Genomic DNA, 16,243 nt, shown 5'->3' on the forward strand with positions numbered 1-16,243 from the left:
CATTATCCAGGGCCCTGCTTTAACTTTACTGAAAAACTGGAGTGCAATATAACAAGACAGTCAATTCAAATCACATACAGTGCAGTAGAAGAATATACAGTCTCTGTAGAATAGTAGTACCTTCACACGGCTCCTTAACTGCTCGGAGAAACGTGTGTGTCCAGATAAAGTATTTACTCCAGAGTACCTCCTCCCAGCCTTAGCAGCGCTTGGGGCGTGCAGCAATTGTAGTACCTCTGCACTGGCCTTGCTACGGAGCAGTGTCTGTAACTCACTGCTGAATGGGCTCACTGCTCTCACATCCAGGCTGCAGTCTCTGCGGGATACCTCTCCTCCACCTCCATGCTTCAACATAGGGGACTGAAGGTGCCCCCATATGTCTGGAACTGCTGGAGACATGGACCTCTAGCATGGACTCCTCTACCGCTGTCAGACACTCCCTTTTATCCCCTCTGTCATACCACATGACAAGACAAACATGTTACATTTACAGGCAGTCTTCAAGCACTGTAAACATTTAACCCTTCACTCACTGTAGCTGTGCAACATGTAGAACAAAATGACACTTTGCACAGCGCATCCACATAAGACATACATGTATGACATTTATGGAGGGGACCAGTAAATTATATACTGGGACACTACAGGCATATATGAGTGACGGTCGTGGATCTATCAGTGTTATAATCACTAGAAATGACTACAAAATTACACTCCATGGAAATAATGACATTATCCTGCATTGTACAAGGTTTTTAGGGGCTGGTGGTAAATTTAGAGACCATTTTATCTATATGGAATTTAATTGGCTGCTCGGCCTTATCTGGTGTCTAACGGCTACAGTGTGTGATGTCACAGAATGTTGCAGTTGTTGGCTCCTCCCCCTTCCATTATCACATTATGACATCACCGAGGTTGGCTCCTCCTCCTTCCATTATCACATGATGACATCACCAGGTTGGCTCCTCCCCCTTCCAGTATCACATTATGACATCACCCAGGTTGGCTCCTCCCCTTCCATTATCACATTATGACATCACCCAGGTTATATATGGAGCTGCAGCACCAACATTCCATTTAGAGTTGTTGTTGGCGTTAGAGGTAAGTTCGCTGTTTTGTCCTTCGCTATCTGCTATCATGTCTTCTATTCTTCAGTTCTGATCTCTTCTTTACTCCTGCAGTAATATGTGATATAAATGTATAATGTGATATGATGGGGTGTCGGTACAAGATGGTTGTAGGGATGTAACAAGTGTTATCATGTCACCTGTCAACACAGTTCTGGGGCTTCTAGTTTAGGTGACACAGAGTCCCAGGACCCTCTTTTCATACTTACCCGTTGCCCCTCTGTGATGGGTGATGGGGTGCATTAAGAACTAGTAGTTGTACAAAACTCAGGAATTGTTACATGCATTTGGACTTTCGGGGATGGACAGATGTTGGAGGTGCCTAGAGCACACAGGATCATACCTTCATATATGGTGGAACTGTACTAAGATAAGGACTTTTTGGGCAGAGGTAGAGAGGGAAAAGGGCATTATACTAAAGGAAAACATACCGCTATCCCCTGACATATAACCATCTTTAGCAGACCTCATGTGTCCTACAAGCCGCAAAAACATAGGCTGGTTTCCTATATGATTGCTGCATCTAAAGCATTAATCCCCCTTGTTGGGGAAAAACATTCTGTCCATCTTTAGAGATTGGAAGGATAAGCTAAACCGAATCGATGTATTTGAAGAGTTACTTAGTAATGTTGTAACCAGCAGGAATGACTATAAATCAGAAGCCGTGTACTGCCACAGTCATGTTGATGGTGTTACTTTGCTATTTCAACTAAAAGAGCAAAATTGCATCTATGTTATTATATGAATACGTGAAAAAGCTGAAAATTTAGTGCTCATTTTGCACTACGGAAAATCTGCATGAAAATCTGTCAAAATCCATTCTTTGGTGCGGATTGTACCGGAGATCTGCACTAAATAGGCCGGACTGTGATGTGGATTGTGATGCGGATTGTGATGTGGATTGTGATGTGGATTGTGATGTGGATTGTGATGCGGATTGTGATGTGGATTGTGATGCGGATTGTGATGCGGATTGTGATGTGGACTGTGATGTGGATTGTGATGTGGATTGTGATGCGGATTGTGATGTGGACTGTGATGTGGACTGTGATGTGGATTGTGATGTGGATTGTGATGCGGATTGTGATGTGGATCGTGATGTGGATTGTGATGTGGACTGTGATGGGGATTGTGATGTGGACTGTGATGTGGATTGTGATGCGAATTGTCATGCGGATTGTGATGTGGATTGTAATTTGGATTTTCTGCTAAACCTCTTTAAGACAAAATAATGGCTTCATTTTAGCTGATAGAACTGAATGAAGCCTCAATGGAAGCAACAGGCTTAATTCTGTAATTATTAACATACCACATATTAATATGCAACATCTGTCTTCAGCATCTCTACTGCTCACTACCCAGCGGGTCATTACACGACTCATCAGGCCTATGAGTTACGATGACCAGGTATAAGTTGACATGGCCATATTCCTGAGACGTAAACAGCCCAGGCAGCCCATTATAGTGCTGGGCGTTTTTATGTCAGGCCCAAAAGATAGTCCTGGAACTATATTTTGGGCTCAAATATGTTAGCTGCTGCATGGGCTGCCCATTGCAGTGGCTGGAGGTGAAGGGAGTTTAGCAGCTCTCCTGCCCCCCGTGCAAGCTCACCTCTGCTCTCCTCCCTGCTTCTTCTTTGCAATGGGAGGAGGCGGAGCTAAGTGCCACCCTGTTCCACCTCCCCGATTGCTGTCTGCAGACATGGGGCGGGATGGGGGTGAAGCTAAGCTCATGCCCTCTCCCCACCCCTTGTCTATAGCCATTAGGTCTAAGCTCCCGCCCCCTCCCATTGCAAAGAATTAGCGGGAAGGAGAGCAGAGGTGAGCCTGTGACGGGAAGGAGGGTAAAGGGGCGATGGCATTGTGATAATTTCCCTTACTGAGACCGAGCATCAGGTTAATAAGTTAAGTCAAGTATGTTAATGCTTGCACTATCTGTACATACTATGTGGTGAGTTTGGGAGCTGTAAAGGTCCTCAATATCTGGAAGGGGCAACACAGAAATAAAAACAGCCCATAATGAATGAGTATATAATAGTATCATGTATAATGTCCAGTCGTGTATATATATATATATATATATATATATAATGGCTGACCCAGACACCTAGAGTCTCACTAACCTATTTACTCTTTAATAGTGTGAAGAGTGATTTGAAGAAATACAAGCATTTTACCATGGCGGTTTTTGAGCTTTCATACCCAGCTGTGATGTAAGTATCCTTTTATATGACCCCTGATGACATTTAGATAGTTGGAAGGATATCATGAAAACAAATGTAACAAGGAGAAACCAACTTATTACAAATACCCTGCAATCATTACTCAAACTACCAAAAGAAAGGAAAAAGAGGCTCAAACCGACATTTAAAAAAAATTCATTATCCTGAATAATGATGTCACCACAGAACAGCCAAAATATGACATCTCTCCCTGGGAATATGTGATGTGTTCCTGAATTCTACATCTTATAATAGAGAAACCATGTCCTAGATTGTCACCATCTTCTTTACTCTCTGTTAGGACCTGTGAGGATGACCTGTCATTTATGGATCATCATGAAGAGACGTGCATGTAAGTATCTGACTGTAGGACCTCCATGATAGTGACTGTTACCCCAATATCTGGTGCTAGCCCTCGCAGATATGACCCCCACACTCATCAGGCGACTAGACCTCAGGGACAAGGGGCCATATATAACACTATAGTAATAGTGGGAATGTAGAAGGAAATATAATACAAATGTTCCGACCCCCCAGCAGGCCCTATTATCACGTGACTCATCCGCATTACCTTATTAGAGGTGGAGAGAATCTGATAGCCGTGTCCGGCCAAGACAGAAAAATTATGCAAACTAACCCTACATATAATCAGCAGACATTCTCAGCTGCAATCTGATTGGTTATTGCAGGAAATTCCTTGTTTTGTCTGTTCTAGATTTTTGTATAGAAATATCATTTTTCTGCCCATTTTATAACCTGTAAATGTCATATTTATAATCCTTTCTTCTTTTCCTTCCTCCGCAGGTGGCGTCAGTCTAAGGACTGGAGCGACTGCTCCTGCTACCAGTAAGTATCCTCCAGTATAATCACCCGATTGTTCTACTGGTTTTACAATTGTTGTTTCTTTTGTTATTTCTCCTCTTAAAAAAATCAACCCCCGATCTACCCCAAAATGGTGCAGAGAAAAATAATTAAATTATCCCACAAAACTCTACCTTCATACGATGCCAATGATGGCAAAAATCACTAAGTTATAGTTATTAGAATGTGGAGATTAAAAAATATGGAGAGTCCACCGAGACCGGACCTGGCCCAGAGTCCACTGAGACTGGACCAGGCCCAGAGTCCACCAAGACCGGACCCGGCCCAGAGTCCACTGAGACTGGACCAAGCCTAGAGTCCACTGAGACTGGACCAGACACAGAGTCCACCAAGACCGGACCTGGCCCAGAGTCCACTGAGACTGGACCAGGCCCAGAGTCCACCAAGACCGGACCTAGCCCAGAGTCCACTGAGGCTGGACCAGGCCCAGAGTCCACCAAGACCAGACCTGGCCCAGAGTCCACTGAGACTGGACCAGGCCCAGAGTCCACCAAGACTGGACCTGGCCGAGACATCACCAAGGCCAGACCTGGTCCAGAGTCCACTGAGACTAGACCTGGCCCAGAGTCCACCGAGTCCTGAATAATGATGTCATCACAGAACACCCAAAATATGACATCTATCCCTGGCAATATGTGATGTGTTCCTGAATTCTACATCTTATAATAGAGAGGTAATGTCCTAGATTGTCACCATCTTCTTTACTCTCTGTTAGGACCTGTGAGGATGACCTGCAGTTTATGGATCATCATGAAGAGACGTGTATGTAAGTATCTGACTGTAGGCACTCTGATAGCCATGTCCGGACACGACTGGCAATTAGTACAAAGTAACCCTACATATAATCAGCAGACATTCTCAATTCTTTCTTTTGTCTGTTCTGGATTTTTGTATAGAAATATCATTTTTCTGACCTTTTTATAAGCTGTAAATGTCATATTTATAATCCTTTCTTCTTTCCCTTCCTCCGCAGGTGGCGTCAGTCTAAGGACTGGAGCGACTGCTCCTGCTACCAGTAAGTATCCTCCAGTATTATCACCCGATTGTTCTACTGGTTTTACAATTGTAGTTTCTTTTGTTATTTCTCCTCCTAAAAAAAATAAACCCCAAAATGGTGCAGAGAAAAATAATTACATTATCCCACAGAACTCTACCTTCATCTGGTGCCGCTGATGGCAAAAATCATGAAATTATCGTTATTAGAATGTGAGGATTAAAAAATATAAAAAATTAAACCCCTTAAGGACACGGCCTATTTTGGGCCTAAGGACGCAATGATTTTTGGCGGATTTTCATCTCCATTTTTCAAAAGCCATAAATTGTTTACTTTTCTGTCGCCCCGGCCGTATAAGGGCTTGTTTTTTGAGTGGCGAACTGTAGTGTTTATCGGTGCCATTTTTGGGTACATAGACTATATTGTAAAACTTTTAGTATTTTTTTTAATGATAACAGGGAGAGAAAACGCATTAATTCTGCCATAGGTTTTTGTGTGGTTTTTTTATAGCTTTAATCATGCAGCATAAATGATACAATCCATTTTTTCTGCGGGCCGGTACAGCTACAATGATACCAAAGTTCTTGCATTTTTTTAGGTTTTTCCACTTTTCTACAATAAAAACCTCTTTTTGCAAATATTTTTTTTCCAAATTGCTGCATTCAAAGCTCTATGAGGGCTTATTTTTTGCGAGACTAGTTGTCGTTTTTTTGGTACCATTTTGGGGTACATACGGTTTTTTGATCACTTTTATTGCGTTTTTAGGGAGGCAAAATGCTAACATTTCAGCGTTTTTTTCCATGCAGAATAAATAGCATGTGCAACTTATTGTACACATCGTTACAGACGTAATGATACCAAATATGTGGGATTTTATTTATTTTTTTTCACATTTTTTTATGCTAATATGAGAGAAAGCATAAAAAAGTTTTTTTTTTACATTTTTCCTTTTTGTACTTTTTTATTGTCTTTTTTTACACCATTTGTGTCCCTGTAGAGGACTTACAGACCAGCACTGATGATCGCTGTGATAAGGCATGGCAGGACTTCTGTCTTGCAATGCCTTATCGCTTATTACAGTGATCACAGGCACTGGTAATACAGAAAGGTGTCCTGTTGCCATGGTAACCAGCCGGGCTCTCTGCGATTATATCGCGAGAGCCTGGCAACTTCACAGAGGGAGTTCGCACCCTTTGTGAACCCTTCCCATGCCGTGATCTACATAAATCGCCGCAGGGAAAGGGTTAATAGCGGGGGCGCATCTCCAATGCATCCCTGCTGTTGCAGCAGGAGGCCGGCTATCACTAACAGCCGGCTCCCGCTGCCAGATAGTGGTCTTATGATCTTGCGCTATCCCCAGGATGTACGTTTATGCCCTGTTATGGGAAGTACCCCGCTGCCAGGATGTAAACCTACGCCCTGGAGCGGGAAGGGATTAAAGCCTAAAAAACACAGAGTACTTAAAGGGTTAACTCGACCACCTATAGGTATCCATTTTTATACTTCCCTATAACATATTATCCTTTGGTCACATTAGCTGCAAGAACTAAATTTCTATATATGTGATGTGTTGCTCCACAGAGAGGAAGATAAAGATGATGGTGGCGATGCACCAACTGAAGCTGTCACCGAGAACGGCCCCAGACGGGAGTCCACCGAGACCGGACCCGGATGGGAGTCCACCAAGAGCGGACCTGGGCCAGAGTTCACCAAGACCGGACCTGGCCCAGAATACAATGAGACCGGACCCTGCCGAGAGTACACTGAGACCGGACCCCGCCCAGAGTCCACCAAAATCGGACCTGGGCCAGAGTCCACCAAGACCAGACCCGGCCCAGAGTCCAACAAGACTGTACTCGGCCCAGAGTTGACCGAGAATGGACCTGGCCCAGAGTCCACCAAGATCGGACCTGGCCCAGAGTCCACCAAGACTGGACCTGGCTCAGAACCCACTGAGACTGGACCTGGCCCAAAGTCAACTGAGACCAAACCCAGCAGTGAGACTACCAAGACCAGCGAGTCCCCCGAAACCAGATCTGCTGAGATCATTGTGTAAGTACAGAATCACCTACAATGTGCTTATTGCTTAAGTACACCATATATTATACTGCATTATATATATTTATAACTGTAATATATGTTATGTTATCAACTTAAAACAGAATCTTTAATTATATTAGTCTAAAATCCAATACCAAAGAAAAAGAATAGATATTGTTTATGGACTTATTTATTGGTCCAAACAGCAGGTTCTATGAATATAGAATATACCATCATCAATCATTACAACACATGACATCAGTAGTTTGTGGTCCGTCATGGACGCCACCGAATATGATGGCTTAGTTTTGTTTTTGCACATTTGGTTTCTCATCATGTCTGTTTTTCTCCAACAGCAAAAGCAGTAAAACACCCGGCAGATGGGGGAGATTTAGCAGGTAAATACAAGATTCATTCATTCATTCATTCATTATGTCTTAGAGGTTTTTTCTGTTGTTCATGGAAGACACCTCTTTGGCTCTGTTCACATTTGTGTTGTGGATTCTGTTTTCCTTCTATATTATGGGGGCAGGAAGACAGAATCTCCTGGCCAAAAGGTTCCATCATATAACGGGACTGTATGGCACTAAACAGACCCCATTGACTAGAATGAGTCTGTTGTTCTCTGCTGCTGGGATCTGTAGTTCTAAGCTTCCTAGCAGAACAGCCCTCACAGGGTTAATTGATTGAGCTGGCTGGGTGTGTTTCTTCCTGCTGGCCAATCTCCTGGGTCTGTGCTCAGATATAAACCCAGCTCCTGGTTAGTCTTTGTATGGTGTTCAGGGTGAGCAATCATGAATCCTTGTCTGTTGAAGCTTGCTGTGTGACCTGCTACCTGTGTTTTGTTGCAGCTTGCTGTGTGATCTGTGTCATGCTGGTTCATGTCCGTTTGTACGTTTATTTTGTGTCAGTTGGGTCTACTGAGTTTGTTTGCTATGTCTGCGCTAGGTTGGCCCCTAGGGCCCTGTATTAAATGTGTCTTGCTAGTGTAGGGACTGCAAGATACGAGGGGCCTTGCTGGGGCTTGCAGCTTAAGTTCATTGGCCAATGTACTAACTAACACCTCACATTTATATTCAGCTTATCATGTGTTATTAGTGTTTGCATTGTGGCTGCTGTATGCTGTGTATTCTGGCTCTGTGTGTCCAGTCCCTATCATGTGGCATGTGAATGCATCCTGTTCTCGTGCGTGGCTCCTAGGATCAGCTAGGGCCCAGATCTTAAGACCGCTGGGCTGCCCTTATTGGGGCAATGTCCCTGCTTAGGTAGGGTCATGCCAACCTCCCGGTAGCACAGGGACAGTTTGCCAGAAACCCATGTGCATACCCAGTCCCTTTGGTCACGATCGTGTGGGCTCCATGCTTAGTTTGCCCACACAATCGTTACAGGTTCCTGTTATCCTGTCTAGTACTTTACTGAACATAAATGTTCTCCATGTAGGACTTTTTTGTCCATTTCATGCATGATCTGGGCCGGGAGCTCAGGACAGAACCTATGGAACTGATGTCAGCAAAGCCTTATTTCCTCACCCACATCCCCCTATGTACAGATTAGAGGTAATGGTGATCCAACGATTACCAGCCATTAACCACTGTTACCAGTCATCTGTACAGGGAACAATGCCCAGAACACACAGCTTGTGCCCCCCTGACATCTCTCTCCCATCCGTCCAATACAGGGGGACCCTCAATGCCATCAGTAGCCACACTTCTCTACTGCCCAAGTCTTCATTGGCCACCTGTATTGTGCTCAGTGTATACTGCTGTATACTGGGAGTTACATGTTGTGCGGTATATGGACATATAATGACCAGATTCATGTTCAGTAGATAAACCTCAACCATCTGACACAATGCTAAGTACATCTAGTCCATGTAAAGAAGGATAATAAGGGGGCAAGCACGCCCTAACCCTCACATTGGTGTATTATATTACTTGGAGTTGAAACCATATATATATGTATATATAGATATATATATATCACCACTTCTCTGACCCTGAACTTCTGGCTTTTGCCCCATTAGACCCCTCCCCTGACCCTCCATCCCCCAGGATTCCCCAGTGACTCATACCTGTTTTCTTCTTTATTTAGAGCCTTCAGACGACTGTTTTCCTGCTGCTCCGGCAAAACATTTGATGTTGGCTGAGACATCTTGCCTCCCCTATTCCCCTCCCCTCCCTCACCCAATATATTTTTTCCTTCCCTAACCGCCTCCACTCCCCCACCCCTATGTCACCTTCATAAACCTCTCCCCCTCCCCCCACCCTTCCTCATCAGAAATCACATTTAAGAGGCAGGGGATAGACGTGACAGACAAACAACATTAAACAAATGTTAGTCCGTTCATTGCAGTGCCCGGTTCCATTCCCCAATCTTCCTCCTGGCCCCTACCCCCATAACTCTCTACTAAATAAAAACATTTAAAAAAATGGATGGACTTGTACTGGACTCTTGCATCATGAGTGCACAAGGAAGGAGAGAACCAAACCCTATGAGTGCACAAGGAAGGAGAGAACCAGACCCTATGAGTGCACAAGGAAGGAGAGAACCAGACCCTATGAGTGCACAAGGAAGGAGAGAACCAGACCCTATGAGTGCACAAGGAAGGGGAGAACCAGACCCTATGAGTGCACAAGGAAGGAGAGAACCAGACCCTATGAGTGCACAAGGAAGGAGTGAACCAGACCCTATGAGTGCTCAAGGAAGGAGTGAACCAGACCCTATGAGTGCACAAGGAAGGAGAGAACCAGACCCTATGAGTGCACAAGGAAGGAGAGAACCAGACCCTATGAGTGCACAAGGAAGGAGTGAACCAGACCCTATGAGTGCTCAAGGAAGGAGTGAACCAGACCCTATGAGTGCACAAGGAAGGAGAGAACCAGACCCTATGAGTGCACAAGGAAGGAGAGAACCAGACCCTATGAGTGCACAAGGAAGGAGAGAACCAGACCCTATGAGTGCACAAGGAAGGAGAGAACCAGACCCTATGAGTGCACAAGGAAGGAGAGAACCAGTCCCTATGAGTGCTCAAGGAAGAAGAGAACCAGACCCTATGAGTGCACAAGGAAGGAGTGAACAAGACCCTATGAGTGCACAAGGAAGGAGAGAACCAGACCCTATGAGTGCACAAGGAAGGAGAGAACCAGTCCCTATGAGTGCTCAAGGAAGAAGAGAACCAGACCCTATGAGTGCACAAGGAAGGAGTGAACAAGACCCTATGAGTGCACAAGGAAGGAGAGAACCAGACCCTATGAGTGCACAAGGAAGGAGTGAACCAGACCCTTGGTCAGGGCCTGCTCTAGGTTTACATGGGTCTGTGGGCAACAAAGTCTCAGTGGGCCACCTTAGCAATTTATAGACCCCATTCTGTAGCCTGAGTCAATAATAAGGCCCCATTGTACCCTCTCAGTCATTAATAAGGCCTCATTGTGCCCCCCAAGTTATTTATAGGCCCACTCACCCCCATCACTATCCTATGGCATCCCCCATCATTTGCCTTGGCCTCTTTTGTCCAAGCTGAGGTGGAATGCCACAGGCTGCATGATGAAATCTTCGAACCCGGTGTGATGGAGAATACACCGAGCAGCAGAATAGGAAGTGCTTGGCTTATTGTAGTGCTGCTTGCATAGTGAATTGTATCTGTGTCTTAAAGACGTGGCTACAATTACTTTAAAAGAATAAAGACAGGATCAATCCCACCCTTGAGTGCTCCCCAGAGTCAGTGGGTCCCAGCACCTGTCCGGGTTAGCCAGGTGCTGACGCCAGCCAAGCCCTGGGGGTTACACCAACTTTGCCCCTGAGATGGACCAGCTTTGTCCGTGACCTCTTCAGGCTTCTCTTATGATCATCGGCTTCCTCTTTTCCATTTCAGTCTGAAAACTTTGGTTTCTTGCATTGAGTTTGGTCTTAATGTCTCCAGAACATAACAACACTTGGTCATTGTGGTTCTCGATCAGACGACTGCAGATCTGGAGGGCATTAATACAAACGTGACAGTGAAATATGAAGTAGTATCCCCAAAGGGAGGATGGAGTACTGGGATGACACCCTGCGGAAAAGGAGAAACTGCAGGACGTTTGGCTAGGGGTGAGTGAGATAAAGGTCTTACAAAGATCCTTAAATCAGCGACTATTTTAGTAAGTTGTTTGGCTTAAACCTACATATCTCACAGCGAAAAGATTTTTCTGACCAGAATACCCCTTTAAAGTTGGAATCTAGTTAGATTAAAGGGATTGTGCCAAGAGAGACTATTAAAGGGGTTGTCCCGAAACGGGTTTTTTTTTTTTTCAACCCCCCCCCCAACCCCGATGCAGGGGTTAAAAAAGAACACCGCACAGCGCTTACCTGAATCCCCGCGCTCCGGTGACTTCTTACTTACCTGCTGAAGATGGCCGCCGGGATCGTCTCCCTCGGTGGACCGCAGGGCTTCTGTGCGGTCCATTGCCGATTCCAGCCTCCTGATTGGCTGGAATCGGCAAGTGACGGGGCGGAGCTACACGGAGTCGGCATCCGGCACCAGCGGCCCCATTGAGAAAAGAAGAAGACCCGGACTGCGCAAGCGCGTCTAATTTGGCCATTAGACGCCGAAAATTAGACGGGCTCCATGGAAACGAGGACGCTAGCAACGGAGCAGGTAAGTGAAAAACTTCTTATAACTTCTGTATGGCTCATAATTAATGCACGATGTATATTACAAAGTGCATTAATATGGCCATACAGAAGTGTGTAGACCCACTTGCTGCCGCGGGACAACCCTTTTAAGATAGGTGATAGAAGTCTGATCGATGGGGGTCTCATCACTGAGACCACCACAATTCTGGAGAACTAGGGGTCCCACATCCCCCTCTTCTGTCACTGTGGGGATGCGTCTCCCACCCGCAGTCACGTCAGATTGAATGCAGCGATGGCCACAAACTCTCATAGAGATGAATGGGAATGCACATACATGCAAAGCCTTCTAAAATAGACAAAGTGGCCGTGTGCGCAGTGACTCCCCCAGAGGACACCTCAGGAATTCACTTTAAGGTTCATCAAAGGAGAGCGGAGGGGAAAACAGACGCCAGACCTTTCTGTCCTCGATGTCAAAGTCCAGCACTGTAATAACAGGCCCATTTTGATCTTTGCTATAGGACTCTATGAATTTTATGGCACGACTTACAGTCATTAACCATATAGGTATAGACATCCCCACAACATGGACTAACACTGATTCACATCCTGCAGGAATTCTCCATTTCAGAATCAATCATTGGAAATCCCCGTTTTCTGACCACTAGGTGGCGCACACACTCGATACATCATCTTTTAACTCTCTGGATCTGTTTGTTTGCTCTTCCAAATAAATGAAACAATTGTTACAATTTTATGGCTTTCTTTATTTTCCATACTGGATACAAGTAGTAACAGCCTGATGCTGTCTGGTAATAGGGGACTACAGTAGTGGGAAGAGTAGAGTAGGGGGTTGTAATAATAATAATAATATTAATAATAATCTTTATTTGTATAGCGCCAACATATTCCGCAGCGGTTACATAGACAGGGGGATACAGAAAGACAAAATACAAACATTACAGAACCACGGTTACATAGTAATCAGTTGATTGATACAATAGGGGTGAGGGTCCTGCTCCAACGAGCTTACATACTACGAATAGTGGGCTGATACAGAAGGTACAGGGGCTGGAGGTGTGCACTGTATGGTGGGGTGGAGAGTGAGGGATGTTATACACATAGACAATGGTCAGACATTTAGCTGTGTGATGGCAGAATCGGTATGACTGCAGGAGCGGTTTATGATGGCTAGCAGGGATTGCAGTCAGTAGGTCAGGGAGCATGTTATCAGGCGGAGTACAGAGGGGTTTGTTTAGGGAATGCGGTATGCCTCCCTGAAGAGGTGCGTTTTTAGAGCACGCCTGAAGTTCTGCGAGTCCTGGATTGCCCGGGTAGCCTTTGGTAGTGCATTCCAGAGGATCAGTGCTGCTCTGGAGAGGTCCTGGAGGCGGGAATGAGAAGTTCGAATTAAACGGGGACTTAGTCTGATTTCGTAAGCAGAGCGAAGAGCCCGGGCTGGGTGATGGGTTGAGATGAGGGAGGCGATATAGGGGGGCGCTGCACTGTAGAGGGCTTTGTGGATTAAGGTAGCGAGTTTGAATTGAATTCTGTATTTAACGGGCAGCCAGTGCAGTGACCGGCACAGGGCAGAGGCATCCGAGTAGCGGCTGGACAGGAAGATGAGCCTGGCTGCCGCATTCAGGATGGATTGGAGAGGGTAGAATCTGGTGCAGGGGAGGCCGATCAGCAGTGAGTTGCAATAATCAAGCCGGGAGTGGATGAGGGCAATAGTAAGCGTTTTTAGCGTATCCACCGTGAGAAAAGAGCGGATTCTTGCGATGTTCCTGAGGTGCAGCTGACCTGTTCGGGCCAGAGATTGGATGTAGAGGGTAAATGAGAGATCAGAGTCGAACATGACCCCAAGGCAGCGGGCATGTTGTCTAGGAGTTATGGTGGCGCCACACACTGAGATGGAGATGTCAGGATGAGGTCGGTTAGTGGAGGGCGGAAATACCAGTAAGTCAGTTTTAGAGAGGTTCCGTTTTAGGTAGAGAGAGGACATGGTGTTAGAGACAGCGGACAGACAGTTAGTGATGTTTTGGAGTAAAGGTGCAGAGATGTCACGGGCAGAGGTGTATAGCTGGGTGTCGTCAGCATACAGGTGGTATTGGAGGCCAAATCTCCTGATGGTTTGTCCAATAGGGGCTGTGTAGATGGAGAAAAGGAAGGGGTCAAGGACTGAGCCCTGGGGGACCCCAACAGCAAGAGGAAGAGGAGGGGAGGTAGAGCCAGCAAAGGAGACGCTGAAAGAGCGGTCAGATAGGTAGGAGGAGAACCAGGAGAGAGCAGTGTCCTTTAGGCCAGTGGAGGGAAGCATACTGAGAAGGAGCTTGTGGTCAACAGTGTCAAACGCTGCGGAAAGGTCGTGGAGGATCAGTAGGGAGTGATCACCCCACGATTTGGCTGTCAGTAGGTCATTGGATACCCTTGTAAGGGCAGTTTCTGTCGAGTGTTGAGGTTGGAAACCAGACTGTAGGGGGTCTAGGAGAGAGTGCTCTGATAGGTAGCTTACAAGGCGGGTTGTACAACATAACTGATCAGCACTCTCCAGGGAGGATCTATAGATAGATATAAGATAGATAGATAGATAGATAGATAGATATGAGATAGATAGATAGATAGATAGATATGAGATAGATAGATAGATAGATAGATAGATATTAGATAGAGAGATAAATAGGAATACAGATAGATACAAAGATAGATATGAGACAGATAGATAGATAGATAGATAGATAGATAGATAGATAGATAGATAGATAGATATGAGACAGATAGATAGATATGAGATAGATAGATAGATATGAGATAGATAGATAGATAGATAGATAGATAGATAGATAGATAGATATGAGATAGATAGATAGATAGATATGAGATAGATAGATAGATAGATATGAGATAGATAGATAGATAGATAGATAGATAGATAGATAGATAGATATGAGATAGATAGATTGATAGATATGAGATAGATAGATAGATATGAGATAGATAGATATGAGATAGATAGTTATGAAATAGATAGATAGATAGATAGATAGATAGATAGATAGATAGATAGATAGATAGATAGATAGATAGATATGAGATAGATGGATATTAGATAGATAGATATTAGATAGAGAGATAAATAGGAATACAGATAGATACAAAGATAGATATGAGACAGATAGACAGATAGATAGATAGATAGATAGATAGATAGATAGATAGATAGATAGATAGATATGAGATAGACAGATAGAGAGATAGATAGATAGATAGATAGATAGATAGATAGATACAAAGATATATGCCATGCATAAACAGATATAAGATAGATAGCTAGATATGATATAGTTAGATAAATAGATATGAGATAGATAGATAGATAGATAGATAGATAGATAGAGAAATAGATAGATAGATAGATAGATAGATAGATAGATAGATAGATACAAAAGATACCTGACTTACATGGGGACCTTGGAGGGTAGAGTGCTGGCCCGTCTTGGTGGCACTTACCAAAATCCCCTTTCCCAAAGAGACATACGCAGCCAAGGCCAGAGTATCGCTGGCGCCTTCCCTTGGACACCCCTAGGATAAGGATGGACAACAGTTGGGCAAATGGGAATGAAGGTTTTGTCACGCATGATGCCACCGTTTCTACTCACACCGGTATGATCCTCGGTGAGGAAATAACTGTAGTCACAGACTGCCTTTAGTACCTCGGGTCTTTGGAAACGGTCAGAGCCCTGTTTTAACTTTACAGAAGTGTTACAAGGCAGCCAATCAATGAATATACAGTGCAGGCAGACAATAAACAGCCTTTGCAGAACAGTAGTACCTCCACACGGCTCCTTGTAGGACTTAGGTACGCGTGTGTGTCTCCAACAGAAAGTCCCTCCACACGTCTTACAAACTGACTGATGGGTAAGTGTAGACAGAGTCTTTGAAATTGTAGTACCTCCACCCAGCCTTAGCTGCTCTTGGGGGTGTAGTGATTAGAATACCTCTGCACTGGCCTTGATAATGGAAAAGCAGTCTGACCCTCACTGATGCTTCTTGTACATTGAAAATTGTACAAATAACAAGTCCCGTCACTTGTGCTCATTTGGTGATGCAGTTGCAAGGACTGTGCTGCGGTCCACAAAGCTAAGAGGGCTGAGACGGACTCTTCCAGTTACCAGTCTTCATTAACACGGACGGCAGGTAGCTGTCACAATTACGTAAGAGGGCTTTTGCTGCAGACGCTCCTGAATGTCCTCTGGCCAGGAGGACACTAAAGATGGTGGTTGGAGTTCCACTATCTGACAATGTGAACTGTGTCCAAGGTCCTACATAAGTGTGTCCTGAGGAGCTGCAGTACCCCAAGACAAGTCTGCG

The 16,243-nt window shown here is 44.8% G+C and overlaps 1 protein-coding gene across 1 annotated transcript in view; it reads left to right on the forward strand.

The window, feature by feature from the left end:
* The first annotated feature begins 595 nt into the window (after positions 1–595).
* The window catches only part of LOC136610283 (dentin sialophosphoprotein-like), a 42,178-nt gene continuing 26,530 nt past the window's right edge, over positions 596–16,243 (forward strand). Inside the window, exons 1-7 of the mRNA XM_066589515.1 lie at positions 596–621; positions 1,987–2,318; positions 4,153–4,194; positions 4,418–4,805; positions 4,946–4,996; positions 5,204–5,245; positions 6,806–7,276. Of these exons, the coding sequence (XP_066445612.1) occupies positions 596–621; positions 1,987–2,318; positions 4,153–4,194; positions 4,418–4,805; positions 4,946–4,996; positions 5,204–5,245; positions 6,806–7,276 (1,352 nt within the window). The remainder of the gene's footprint in view (positions 622–1,986; positions 2,319–4,152; positions 4,195–4,417; positions 4,806–4,945; positions 4,997–5,203; positions 5,246–6,805; positions 7,277–16,243) is intronic.

Source organism: Eleutherodactylus coqui, chromosome 2 (assembly GCF_035609145.1).
Source record: "Eleutherodactylus coqui strain aEleCoq1 chromosome 2, aEleCoq1.hap1, whole genome shotgun sequence".
NCBI classification, from domain to species: Eukaryota; Metazoa; Chordata; class Amphibia; order Anura; family Eleutherodactylidae; genus Eleutherodactylus; species Eleutherodactylus coqui.